The sequence below is a fragment of the Lissotriton vulgaris genome, chromosome 11 (assembly GCF_964263255.1).
Source record: "Lissotriton vulgaris chromosome 11, aLisVul1.2, whole genome shotgun sequence".
NCBI classification, from domain to species: domain Eukaryota; kingdom Metazoa; phylum Chordata; class Amphibia; order Caudata; family Salamandridae; genus Lissotriton; species Lissotriton vulgaris.
Genome location: NC_141699.1, coordinates 1091866278 through 1091881049, shown reverse-complemented (window position 1 = coordinate 1091881049; position 14772 = coordinate 1091866278). Strand labels below are relative to the sequence as shown.

General features: G+C 41.2%; 1 protein-coding gene across 1 annotated transcript in view; it reads left to right on the top strand.

Moving 5' to 3' along the window:
• Positions 1 to 14772, top strand: part of LOC147684202 (uncharacterized) — a gene marked incomplete at its 5' end in the record, with an annotated part of 198799 nt that overhangs the window by 65864 nt on the left and 118163 nt on the right. Inside the window, 4 exons of the mRNA XM_086942612.1 lie at positions 5714 to 5848; positions 7937 to 8115; positions 9112 to 9271; positions 14345 to 14443. Of these exons, the coding sequence (XP_086798738.1) occupies positions 5714 to 5848; positions 7937 to 8115; positions 9112 to 9271; positions 14345 to 14443 (573 nt within the window). The remainder of the gene's footprint in view (positions 1 to 5713; positions 5849 to 7936; positions 8116 to 9111; positions 9272 to 14344; positions 14444 to 14772) is intronic.

Genomic DNA, 14772 nt, shown 5'->3' with positions numbered 1-14772 from the left:
AGCAAACAGAGAACGAAGCAACCAGCACCGTGATCCACACTCCGAACGCGGAAGCGAAAGACGTCCTCGAGGACGCTAGCGGAATGGTTGCTGGGCAACCAGCGAAGCCCTCACAGTCTCACACGCATCAGGCGGGAACTGCCGGCATCGATGGAAAAGAAGCAGCAGTGACTACGGTGAGCTGCGGAGTGGGTGGCAATGTGAATGGGGAGCTGGGGGCACTTGAAAAGAGGAACAATATTCAGATGATGGATGCCTTACTGTCAGTGGAGGCTGGACTAAACGCGGAACAGAAAAGCATTGGCAAAGCTAACTGGGGCAGTTCTACGAGTCTGGACTCACAGCAGCAGGCTAAGAGCAGAGGTGCCAGAGGGGGGTCCCCAGAGTTTTATTCTGTTAATGAATGGTCAGACTCAACAGACTTGACTCTCGTGGGACTATTCAGCGACCTCTGGGATATACCAAGAGTCTGGGGACGGAATTGGGGTTGGTAGTACACCACAGAACATAACCATGGAAATGATGTTCAGTACCTTAAAACAAATACAGGTAGAGGCCAGGGTGGAAAGTCGGAGGGCAAGGAGGGACACAAAGAAAATACAGGCATCAATTAGGAAACTTAACAGGAAGTATGAGGTGGTAGAAGAGAGGGTGTCAGAAGTGGAACAGAGGACAGGAAGAATCGAGGACGAGTTGACAGACTGGCAGGACTTTAAAAATGAACAAGGGAAGAAAATGGAAGATCTCCAATGGAAGATAGAAGATTTTGAAAACCGGCAAAGACGGAACAACGTTAGACTTCTTGGAATTGAGGAAGGTTTGGAGGGGCAAGACCCCAGGGGCTATGTTATCAAGCTATTGAAAGGAGCTCTTCCGGACTCCCAGTGGCAGTGGGAGTCGGAAATCCAAAGAGCGCATAGATTTCCACTAGTGTTGAAGAAAAATCACAGAGCCCAGCAGAATGTACTGCCAAGAGCAATGCTTGTGTTCGTAGGAAACTTTCTTGCAAGACAGGAGATCATGGACAGAGCAAGACCAGATGCCAAGAAGTCTTTCGATAATGTTACATTCTTTGCCAGACCTGACTTCTGTCATGTGACAGTCGAAAGAAGATGGAGGCTACGGCAGCTGATTTCCCCCCTGCAAAATGTAGGCGCAGAGGCATATTTACTCTACCCAGCAAGATTAAAGGTTGTTAATAAAGGGCAGATCAGGGTATTCACGTCAGAGATTAAAGCAGGAGAATACTTGGCTGAGCTCACAGAGCAGAGAGGGGGAAAGAAATAATAAAGAGAGAAATACACTGAAACCACCATAGAGCATGATACTATCATACTCCAGGTGACATATAGGGGTAACAGGGAAGGGCAGGAGAGAGAGGCGATCCTACAGCGGAAGAGGCCACACATAGGTCAGGATTGACCTATTTGCCCGTAAAAGGGGGGGAGGGAGTCAGGGGGAGGGGGGAGAGCTGGGGGGGGTGAGGGGGGGGCAGGACATATGGTTAAATACAACACGCAATAAGGAAACAAAGGAATATAATGCTTTTGAGGAAAGAGTACTGCAGGCTAAAACTCATGAGAATAAAAAGTGGAGTCAAGTGATGGAAAAATATAAGATATGTCGATGGCTCTGAGGATCGCCTCTATAAATATATGTGGTCTTAATAATGGAGGGAAAAGGCAGAGAGTAGCAGCAATGCTAAGAATGCTAAAATTAGATATAATATGTCTCCAAGAGACACATATTGAAGGAAACAATAAATTTTTATTGGAGCAAATGGGATTTGAGGTGTTAGCTTGTACTAGACAAGAGACCAAAACTAAGGGAGTAGCTATTTTAGCTAAGAAAGGGGTCTGTAAAATAAAAAGAAAAAAAGAAGATCTGAACGGGAGATGGGTTATACTTGAGGGTGAAACTAGTACAGGGTGTTGCACACTGGTGTCAATATATGGGTCTACAGAAGATGACCCTGAGGTTATTGAATTTTTGGATCACGAATTGTCTCTTTGGCCAGAGCCAATTATTTGCTGTGGGGATTTGAATATAAATGGGCTGAACGGGTTGGGTAGGTCGGGTATGTCGGGTGGGGAGGTATACGGGGGGAGGAAGAAGAAGGTGTGTAAGGCTGTATGTGATTTTATGAGACATAATGCGTTGATCGATCTATGGGCACAGAGCCACCCACCAGGTACGGGTAGTACATATTACTCAGCACCTCATCGTTTGGTTGTCAGATTAGATTATTTTCTGATTTCTAGCACATTAGTAGATGGTAGTCAACTAGAAAGACTGCCTAGGATGTTATCAGACCATAACCCGCTGGTATTGACGTTACCAAATAAGATGGCAGAGGAGAGGAAGAGCTATAATTGGACCTTTGAGAGAGGACTTTTGAAAGATGAGGGTTATGTGAAAAGAATGGCAGCCTGGATTAAACAGTTCTGGGAAATTAATAGAGGGACAGCATCACCTGCTATGGTCTGGGATGCTTTTAAAGCAGGTATTAGGGGGGAAACCCTTTGCTTTACGTTGCAACGAACTAAAAAAGAGAGAGAGGAAATGGAAACTAGGATAAGGGAATTAAAAGATCTAGAAGACTCTCTAATAACAGCAATCAACATGAAGGAACCGTTGGAAGATTTACTGCTAAATATAGAACTGAAGAAGGCAGAGGCAGGTGAAAGTGTAGCAAGAAGGGCTGCAGCTAGGTATTTAGCCAAAAGAGAGGAGGGATATGAATACAACGAGAGAATTGGGCATCTCCTGGCTATTAGAACTAGGCAGAAGGCAGCGGCAGGAGAGATTAAGGAAATTAAAAATGAGGTAGGAGTGGTGGTAAACAAAGTAACAGACATACAGGACGTGTTTAAGAGATTCTATACGAAACTTTATGAGCAGGATATTACCCGAACTAAACCCGAGATAGTAGAATATTTGAACATGATAACGCACCCAGTACTGGAAGGGGATGAGAAGGAGAAATTGGAGAGGAGTTTTACAGTACAGGAGATCCAGGATGCTGTGAAAAGTCTACCCTGTGGGAAAGCTACTGGCCCAGACCAGATCCCGGCAGAATTTTATAAAATATTTTGGGATGTATTAGGGAAGGATATGCACGAGATTTTTATTCAAGCACAGAGGGGAGAGACAATACCGCACTCATGGGCAGGGGCTGATATCATTGTTATTTTAAAGAAAGATAAACCACCTCTAGAACCTGGGTCATATCGTCCTATAACACTTATGAATGCGGATGCCAAAATATACACAAAATCACTTGCATTTAGGTTAAGTAAAGTTATAGAGCACTTAGTTAGTACTTCGCAACATGGTTTTATTCCAGGGAAGGGCACTACACAGCACACAAGGCAAATGATCACAATTCTGGACGCTATGGAGGTTGCAGGGGATCCGGTCGCGGCTATATTTCTGGATGCAGAGAAGGCCTTCGACCGGGTCTCTTGGGACTATTTATGGAAGGTAATGGAGCAATACGGAGTGGGTAGAGGGTACATCAGAGCAATACAGGCTGTTTATTCCAATCCTACGGCCAGAATAAGAATAAATAAAGGGTATAGTGAGAATGTACAGATACAACGAGGGACGCGTCAGGGCTGCCCAGCATCACCGCTATTATTTGCCCTATATATAGACCCCATTTTAAGGAGACTGGAAGAAAATAATAGGATACCCCCAATTGTTCTGCATGAGAAGAGATATAAGGTATTTGCGTACGCAGATGATGTGGCTGTCATCACCAATAAGCCAGATATAGCAATTCCAGAGATAGAAAGAGAAGCATCAAATTTTGGAGAATTCTCAGGATATAAAATCAATAAAGGGAAGACCCAGATAGTGCAGAATAACCGGATGATATTCCAGGATAGTAGAGTTGTGAAGGAAGCAACGTACTTAGGAATAAAAGTGACGGCAGATCTGGACGCGCTGGTAGACCTTAACATTAGACCATTATTAAGTAAAGTCAAAGAGAATACAGAAAGAATGCATAGATTACATTTGACATTGATGGGAAGAATAAATGTAATCAAAATGATAACATTCCCCAAATTTTTATACTTATTCAGGGCAATCCCGCTATATTTTGATCATAGTTGGTTCAATAAGATAGAAGCTATGGTGAATGCATTTATTTGGGCACAGGGCAAAACCAGAAGAGCATATAGACATCTTACAGTATCAAGAGAAAGAGGTGGGTGGGGGGCGCCTGATTTTAGATTTTATTACTGGGCGGTAGCTTTACAGTACTTTCAGGGATTAATAGGTGGTGGTAACTTCGAACAAGGAGGTAGGACACAAGGGTTTTTTAATGTTTACACAGTGTTGTTAGGGGATGGGGCAGTAAATGGATTCTTGAATACAGTTGATTTCACCTACTTCAAGCACACAAGATTCAAAACTCTCAAAGCCGCATATAATATCTGGAGGACGATTTCAAAGAAAATAGGGATAGGAAGATACAACAGGTACACACGGCTGTATAATAATAGATCTCTCCCGGGGGAGATATTTGGAGATACAGTAATGAAGGGGTGGGAGGATAAAGGGATCAAGAGAATTGGGGATTTATTGGATCAACAGGGCAGAATCATGCAGTTTCAGGAGATACAAAACATTTTTAGGGTAGGGAATAATAGTTTCTTTAAATATCTTCAGGTTAGAAGTTACCTTGCAAATAAACAAGGTGGATCTTTGGGTTTCGGTTCATGCTGTTTAATGGATTATATAGAGAACAGTGAGCATTGCACAATTCGGTGTCTATATGCAGAATTGGGAAAGTATAAAAGTGATGACAGGGATAAATATGCGAGGAAGTGGGAGGGAAAAATTGGCTTAAAACCAGAGGGTTTTCAACTATCGCTTGATTTGGGTCGAACCACTTTATGCTCTACAACCTTACAGTCACAGCACTATAAAACTTTGTACTCATTGTATTATACGCCGGCAAGGATTGCACAATGGGGAGGTACAACAGGAATTACGTGTTCTAGGTGTGATGATAAGGATGCAGATATAATTCATGTATTCTCAAAATGCCCGCAATTGTACTCTTTAAAAAATGATATTGAAAAATTTATTGACGTTTCATTAGGATATAAAGTAAAGCTGACAGATGAATTATTGTTGCTGGGGGTGGAGACAGGGGAAGATGTTATTCCCATCGAGTTTATGTTTATGGTAGCCGCGGTATATCGTATATGTGTTGCAACATTATGGCTTGATAAAGCACCACCAACGTTTCAAATGTGGATTGCTAGACTATTGGCTACATATAATATGGAGAAAGCAATATATGACAGGAAAGGGAAAAAAGGAAGATCTCTGGGCAAGAGGATTTGGGACCCAATTGAGAATTGGAAAAATAGACCAATAAGGTAGGGAGGGGAGGAGGTTAGGTAGGCTTATGAAATGAAATATGTCAGTATTTGCGAATGTTTAATTGAATAATGCGTGTTGTAAATGTAACCGTGATTTTTGAAGAAAATAAAAAATTTTAAATAAAAAAAAAAAAAAAAAAACAGAATGATCAGTGAGGCCATCAATAATGTCAATGAACATGTCATGAGTGATGTAATATGTGAGGTCACAAGCGGGCACATGTCATCTATTTATATTGTCTACACTTCTTTCTGTCAGTATTTCTGCAATATACATTTTACAGATAAGTCACAGATAATGCTTTGTGTTTCAGATGAATATCCACCGGTTATAACCGGGAATGCTTCCATCATGACTTACAGAGGGCAACGTGTAGAAGCGACATACACAGCCAATGGCACAGGGGTCAAATTTACCCCATACATATCCACTGACCTCAACTTGACTGGTAAGGACCTGCCAGGGTGCTCTCTTCAGCACAGCTGTTTGTAAGTGTTGTGCTTCTTTGCGACGTGTGATGGCTGGACATAGAGGTGTTTCCTACTTCATCGATGATGATGCTTGGTGGACTGTCCTGCTTATCTAAACAAGAGTGCACATCCCCACACATAGCCTAACTTTGAGGACACATCTGTGATCTTGGAGAAAGGATCGATGTTACCAGCCCACTAACATTCTTCAATAGTTCAATTTTGTGTGGAGTTCCTATTTTTGAAGTAATGAAACGGTTGTTCGCAGTTCCATCACCCATCACTTTTGCCTTTTACTTTTTCCTTTACTCATATCTCACACCTGTCATTTTGTGCATGGTTTATTTATTTACATGAACATGTGTCTATGGTATCCTAGACATTTACTAAGTAACATTATAGAAGAAATGAGATGTCTTCCTTTAGTAAAAATAAAAACAATATTAACATGTTTGACTGTCTCACTGCATTGTAGACATATAGAGTGTAGTTAGAACTAGTATTTGTCAGCTACAAAACATTTGGAGGTTTGATTGAAAAAGTTACCAGTATGACTAAAAGATAACTCATCAAACTATAGGAGACAACAAAGTAAAAAAAGGTCAAATTAGACAAATACGTCTTTGTGTCCAGTAAAGCAGACCACGAGTTGTGTGAAGATAGTGATGATGGTGTTGACAATGGTAATAACAACATTGTAGATGGTGATGATGGTGGTGCTGGTAATTGTGATGATGGTTGCAATGGCAGCAATGATGACTCTGATGACAGTTGTAACACTGAGGAGAAGAATGATGCTAATAACAATGGCATGCGTAAGGATGATGGTAATGCTGATGAGGACAATTGTGATGGTGGTAGTGGTGATGATGATGATGATGATGTTCTCGCAGGAAAAAATGATTTTGATAGAGGGGGTGGTGGTGGCAATAATGATGATGGTGACGGTTATGATGATGATAATGATGTAAACGATGATGATAAAGGAGATCAAGTTGAGAATGATATTGATAAAGATGTAGATAACGGTAATGATGATGATGGCAATTGGTGATATAGTGATGATGACAGCGATTGGAATGATAGTGGTCAATCATGATTGTAAAGATAGTGATGATGATGATTGCAATGCTGATTTTGATCGCAAAGATAATGCCGATAATGTTATGGATGATGCAATGATGATCATGTCATTCCTTGTTATAAAGTTGATGATGATTGTAGTAATATCAGTGATGATGTGATGATGTTGAAAATAATTCTGATGCTAATGACAATGGCATGATGATGATGAGGATAATGATGATGATGATGATGATGCAGACTATGATGAGGATTATGATAATAACAACAATGATGATGATGATGACAATGATGAGAGTGCATTGCTTAACTTGTAAAATGAATAAGTGCCAGGCTCCCATCAGGAGGCCACTGCAGCTTGCACCCCACATTGCCCCTGCCATGCTGCCAGTGATAGTAACAACACAACTGGTAACCATCACACTCCCACAAGTGAGACATTTCAGACTATTTCAGGCCTCAGAGCTATACGAATGGCTCAATCATCAGGTATTAGTCATTTGTAATGTATACTAAATTAATAAACAACTGTTGTTATGCTTAAGCCTAAATTAGCCAGAGTGCGCCACCTTGTGGCAGACTGTCACAAGCATTGGTGTTGTCAATGAAGTGCTGGCGCTGAGCGCCAGAATCCGCCAGCTCAAATTAAGCATTTTGTGTAGCAGTATTTGAATAGCATGGACTGAAGAGCATCATGGGTCTTCAGCTGATCATTGAAAGGACTCTCTAGTCCAGAAATGTAGCTGGGAACTAGTTCCTGTGGTGATACTGTGCATCTTTAAGTTCATCAAACAAGACATGTGAGGTGTTTTGTGTATTCCCATTATTTTATTTATGAGCATCTCCAAGGCAGAGTCCAAGGCAAATTCCTCCAGAACAATCTTTCCAAGTTATTTTACCTCATCTAAAAACAAACTATTTATTGACATTCATCTGTAGGGAAAACTGCTTTTGGTAACCCTTGTCTTCATCTCTTCCACCAGAAAATGGAGTGCTGTCCTGGGCGCCGACCGGTGTATCTGCCATCACACTGCAGATAGTAGCTGTGGGCTCCAACAACCTGTCTTCAGTTTTACAGCCCACCTTCCTGCTCTGTGCCTGCGCTCTCGGCGACCAGTGTGACTACACTGTGAAAACACAGTTCAATGGCTCATCCCTTTACGTGAGTATATTGATATATATATGATGTCATATAAGGAGTGGAGAGTTGGCGTGCAAGCAGTGGCGTAGCGTGGGCTGCCAGCACCTGTGGCAAGGCAAGTATCCCCCAACATTTCTTTAAAAATGTTGTGCCCCTAAGAATGCCCCCTTAGAATGTTGCACTTGGGACACCCGTCCCTCTGGCTCCCCTATGCTACGCCACTGGGCATAAGGCATGGCGGTCCTTGAAATGGAAATGTGATTGCATAGGCAAAGGTATGAATTCTCAATGATGTTCCTGGAGTAAGGATAGAAATGTGTGACTAGAGAAGATTTCCAGCCTTATAGGAAATCATTGCAAAGGAGTAAATCTGAACCAATTCAGAGGTGTAACTCTGAAGGAGCAGATTTACAACTTTTTTTTACGAATGAGGCCATTCCATTTATTACATGTGCCCAAGCGCAACCTTCACTAGTCATCATGGTTAGTGTTTTTACGGCAATATGCTGTTAGGGAAAACTATACTTCAAGCTATTAATGTCAAAATCCAAAACTTGCATGAGTTGTGAATGAAGGCAGGGTATTTGATATCCTTACACTGAAAATGCAGGGATTCAGCTCATTGACGTGGGATGTCTGCATAAATCTGATAAATTCCATCAAATGAGCATAAAGGTAGATTGGTCAAAATGCTAGGTCTAACAGCAGTGACATCATGTTTGATGTGGTCATTGATGACATCACAGAATTGATCCTTTGTCTGTCCTTCACCGGACCTTGTTTTTGGTGAGGAGTAAGGAGGCAGCAAAGAGTACCAACTAGGGGGACTGGGGTGAAAAGAGCCTGCCAACAATAGAAGCCGCTTGACCCCGGCTGTCCCTGATTGACATCCATGAGGTTGAGTCGCCAAGAAACAAACAGGCACTATTCCGCAGGCTCTTGCAATACCTCTGCAAACAGCAAAGCAGAGCAAGATCAATGCATTTGAAGACTAAAGCTAATGTTTCATTCCTACAGGTATCTGCTTGTGTCTGTAAAAATAATTATTCAGGTAGTTTCTGTGACGTTCCGCCTGACCGCTGTATACAAGGCTGCTATCCTGGATTGAACTGCAGTGCCAGCACGGGCTGCGACCCGTGTCCTGTCGGTCTGACAGGGGATGGAATCAGCTGTGGAGGTGAGTGGCGTACAGTTGAACAAGGGTTTCATGGTATAGGTTAAATTGGATTAATTTAATTTTGTATAGAGTAATTATAAAGTGATGATCTAGCTTCTTTAAGTAAAGGAGCACTGTAGTGAGGTAGAGGCACAACCCAATGTTGTTTATAGTAGTGGCAGGGATGAACATGTGGGTTTAACAGAGAAAAGGCTTACAGAGCTAGAGGGTGATTCAATGATTGTTTATAATGATGCCAGAGGGATAAGGCAGTAAAGGAGAGTTCTAACAGCTAAGATTATAGTGATGACTTGATTTTTTAGAATTACACCCTCGAGGCAAGAAGAGAAAGGGGGGAGCTCACAGCTAGGGATATCATGTATTCATCCTTTTAAGATGGTATACCATTGAAAAGAAGAGTGAAAAAACAAATGTAGGGGAAGACAGTGGGAAAGCGAGAGAAAAGAAAGAGAGAAATGGATGGAGAGAGAGTAAGAGAAAGGGTGAGAGAGATGGGGGTGAATGAGCTAAGGCTATACACCAATAAGTGCTATTATGGGACAAGAGAGAGATGAGGGTTGCAGGGCGATGGGTGTAATTTATTGAGTGCTACAAATGACACTGGAGAGACAGAGAGAAAGACAGAGAGAGAGGTTTCTACAGAGAAAAAAGAGAGCAAGAGAAAGAGAGAGAGAGAGAGCACTAGAGAGGGACCGAGGGAGAGAGGGAGTGAGAGTGAGAGAGGGCACTGAGAGGGGAAGAGAGGCAGAGAAACAGACAGCTAGAGGAGGCTGGATTCACCAAGCTAGGGGTATAATGTAATGGGGTTTTAAAAATGATTTAATAAATTTTAAAAACTGCACAAGAGAGATAGAGATAGATGCAGCAATGAGGTATGAGCCAATGAGTGGTAAACATGATACCAGAGAAAGTCAGTAAAAAGGACCCACAGAGAATCCACCAACTTACTTACCGGCTCATCTTCCTTTCTCTGATTCTTCATTCCTCATCCTTATATGATGAGGAGGAGGCCATACTTTCGCAGACAGACACCACATAGAAAAGCTGTATTTCCAAAATTAAATTCCTTTATAAAAAGTATGTTTTTTTTACCGTTCCTTATCATGCCCTACCTGTAGCATGACCCCTAAAGAAGGATCAACCTGACGCCACATTGTGCTCAAACCATTGCTAAAAACTCAAAACCTGATCCTCATGCAATACCAAAAACAGAGAGGGAGCACGTACTGCTCATGCAGAAGGTCCTCCTGACAGAAGACAGGTGCCAACATCTATGTCGGAGAAGGCTGCATCATGATTGTAGTGGGAAAGGAATGAGGAGCAAGAGGTCCATGTATTAGCCCAGCAGATATCTGAAGTAGATGCTCCCACAAATTCTGTCCAAGAAGCAGCCATCCCTCATGTCCCCATGGCCAGCATTCCTCAGTGCTACAAGAGGCATTACTCCCTGACCATATGACTTACAGATAACTGCTCTCATCCAGAGGCTGAGTGTAGAAGTTGAGGTTTGTAACTTTTCTGGGTAGTACCACAATTATCAAACAAATTGGTACTTTGGTAATAGTCAGCTTATCTGTTCTAATAAACTTAACTGTTCTGATAACCACTAAGTGTATGCACTTCCTTTAAGTGTAAGCATCATTGTGCCTTTGATGAAGGAATTTGAAGAAAACATTTTTACATTATTTCCTGACCATGACGAAAAGAAGAATTAACATTTGAGAAAAGCACTGGACTCAAATTGAGTTCCATTTGACCCAATTTGTTTTCTAAATTAGGCCATTTGCACTGAGGACAGCTCAACTCACCTAGACACTTTGCCACGGTGACCGCTGCCAAAAAGAATGCCTAGATTTACAGAAATGTTATAAAATCATCTGCAATATTCATTAAAGGCTCAAATGGGGATGTCTGTAAAGTGCGAAGTACAATTGATAGGTTTCAAATAGGTTCAAGCGCTAACATTTTGGGACGTAATAAGGAAATCTCCTGTTGGAGGTATGGATGAAGTTGGTCTCACTTGAAGGATACCTCCCCGTGTCTCTCAGAAGACCAAGATAGCAGCCTCTTGTAACCGAAGTGATAATCCTGCAAAAACAGAAGCACTAATTAAGGTTCACATTGAAGAGTTGAGAACCAACAAAGTATAGCACAATTTTGAGAAGAAGGCAATTATAAGTCATTTTATGCAGAATCTATTTAAAGCGTGATGGGACAAGGAAAGAGGTAAAGAAAGGCCTAACTGTTGAAGTCCTGGTTTCTTATCAGGTGCACTAAAGAGGTTTTCACCCAGGAGAAGACAGAAAAGAGTACACAGGACAACTGGTAAAATACATTACCTGTTTTTTGCCATATGACAACATAATGGGAGATAGTTTCTCCTGGGACACACCAGGCAGATCATTACTACCATCACACACTCACTCCACACTCTGGACAAGAGACAACGAATTTTAGAAAAAGGAGGCAAAGCAAACTATAGTCTCTGATGCCAAGGGCCAGGAAGGCTTTCTTCCTCAGGCGAAAGCAGGAGGAAATCTGTGGAGGCAGATCCTTAGTTTTATGTGCAAAAAGTTTGAACAGTGGGTTACCAAACCTATTACAGGTCTCTTGGAAGATCAGCAGAGCCATCTTTAGTGATGAAGGGAAGACAGTGTTTAAATTGTCTCCCTCTGGATTGTCCACTCCTTGGATGTGAATGGCAGAAAGAGAAAGAACCCATCCTTTTGCCCATGAAAGAATGTTGAGCTCCAATTGGTTCAGGAACCAAGAGCCGTCTTGAACTGTCAATTTACATTTGCTTGGCTAGCATATTTTCCCTGCAATTGAAGACAGCCATACCCATTGGAATCTTGTGCAAAGACTGTAGGTGCCTTTTTAATAGCAGCCATTTTCATTCAGCAGGATGACTGACTTTGGTGTTCTGGAGACAAATGACCCAGAATTGATGCTGAAACAAAACTACCCTCCCACCCACCAAGACTGAGTGGTCACTACAGGACAGCAGAGAGAGACCCCCACTATGGATTGGTTAGTTGAAGCCACCAATGGAGTTTCTGACAAATCTTCTGATGGCAAAGTTCATTGATGCTAGATTCCAGTGCATTAGGATGTGTCAAATCAGAGGACCCATGGCTTCAGAAAAGCACATGTTGCCTAAAGCAGCTAGGGAAACATGAAGGCATCCATAAGAATCTGGATAAAAGATCAAACATAACAAAGCACTTCTCTTGTTGCTGAGTGACTCCCTATCTTGTCTCCCCAAAAAGATCCATTCTCTGGCTGAAGTGTTCAGGTTTGAGGAATGCAATTCCAAAGTATGTTCGGCAGCAGGTCCCTTTGCACTATATTTTTGAAAGGGACATGTATGAGATTTGTGCAGATTGATGATAATGCTGTGTGTTTGAAGTGTGTTAGAGAAGTTGCTCTAAAATGAGCATAAGTCTGGACATTGTCAAGGTAAGAATGAGCACTTTTCCTTTCCCCATGCAAGACCACCATCAATGGGGCAGAGATACTTGTAAAAATGCAGAACGGCCACAGTCTTCTTTCACACATCAGCTCAGAAATTTGCGATGTGCTCCATGAACGTGTACAAGGAGATAGGCACCTTAGACGTCACTTGAGAACAGGGCTTCCTTTAGATGTGCTAGAACCAAGATTTGCTGAAGTTTCTCCATCTTGAATGGGAAGAATGCTACAAACTGATTGGGTCTCTTCAGATCAATTACTAATTGGTAATCTCATGATGTGTTCTTGATTGATTGAAAAATTGAGTTCAAACTCAGTGCTTATTTTATAGCGGGACTGGTACAAAGTCCACCTTTTGCATTCAAATAGTTATTTATACTTATTTATCTTATGCAGAATCTACAATCACCACAAGAAAAGTTGAGGGGAGTGTAAATGCAAACATAGACTCTAATCCATTTGAATAAAAAAGAAGAACGCAAAAAAGCCCTGAATCTTCCAAAGAAGGGGAACCCATCCAAGGATAGATGTCAAAAGAAAAAAGGAACTGATGTAATACTGTTCCTTATTGACAGGCCCTTTAGGAGGCAAGGCAGACAAGATATAGTAAAGAAAATGCTATCTTCAAAATAATCTTGTATTGAAAAAACAGCTTTTCTATTGTGTGCATGTCTGTGGAGGGGTGGATTTCTCCTCAACACATAAGGTATAGGATGCGGAAGGATATGAAGATGTAAGGAACTTTATGAATGGCACCAGAAAGAGATTCCACAGAGCTTGGGTATATGAAGCAATGGTAATAGTACGCCCCCTGCTGGTTGGACTGATTTAAATATGGGATAAAGTACCAATGATGTACGTTATAAGTACATTGCAATTCACAAGGAGTTTATGACCAGATAGAGGGTAGGTCATGGAAGATCACAGAACTCCAAAGTGAGATGTAATATTTTTTGAACTAGACAGAGAGAATTTTATTCCTTATACCATGTCACTGCATCAGTCTTCCCAGAAATCTCTAACATTCATAAGGGTTTACTCCTGTGTATAAAAGAGTCAGTATGTTTGAATCAGCTTAATGTAACTCAGATTAAAAAGGTAGTAGCTCAGAATGAGTAGTACCATGAAGAGATATTTTGTCTTTCCTGTACTGTGTGCAAAAAAGTAATTTTAGGAAACAGATCTTAAGATTGCAAAAACAGTACTTGTTTTTGTTGTTTAACCTGTAAATGTAGTGATGCATCTTAACTGCCTTGACAGTTTGCTCTGGCAGAAGGCATTCTGATGTCACGACTAAACTGCAATAGGTTATTCCAGTTCAGCGACTATATTTGTCATTTTATTATGGGTGACTTGAGGAATCAAAATTCATCTGTAATAATGGTTGTACTGGGATTACAGTCTTCCATATCATATATTTTTAATAATATACGTCTTGTGAGATGGACTGCAGCACATTCTTTCAGTAGAATATAATATTGGGTTATCTGATATCAAATGTATTATCATTTTTTAATAAACTTTTCATTGTAATACTAAAGTTTGAATTACAATCCAATACTGTATACTGCTGACACACTCATTTCCATGTTTCTCTTGCAGATACTGATGAGTGCTCCAGTGCAAGTCCGTGTTCCTTGAATGCCACCTGCACCAATACAATTGGAAGCTATATCTGTAACTGCAAAGCTGGATTTAGTGGTAATACTGAACTCTGCCATGATTTGATGGTAGAATATGCTGTTCTAATTGTGAATGGGTAGATTTAGATATTTTTGTTTACTTCTGAAGCCTCATCAGGTAAACTCTAAATGTGTCAGTTCTCAGGAATATATGATGTTACTATGCATGCAATTACAATGCTTACTTTAGCAACGCAGTCTTTACATCGCAACTACATTGCATAACTTTACAATGCATGCCATTACAACGGATTTAAAAAAACTACTATTACAACACATTCCTTTACAACGCAATTACTATTCCAACTCCAGTGAGTGCAACAGTAGGGTAAGTGTTGGATAGTGTAG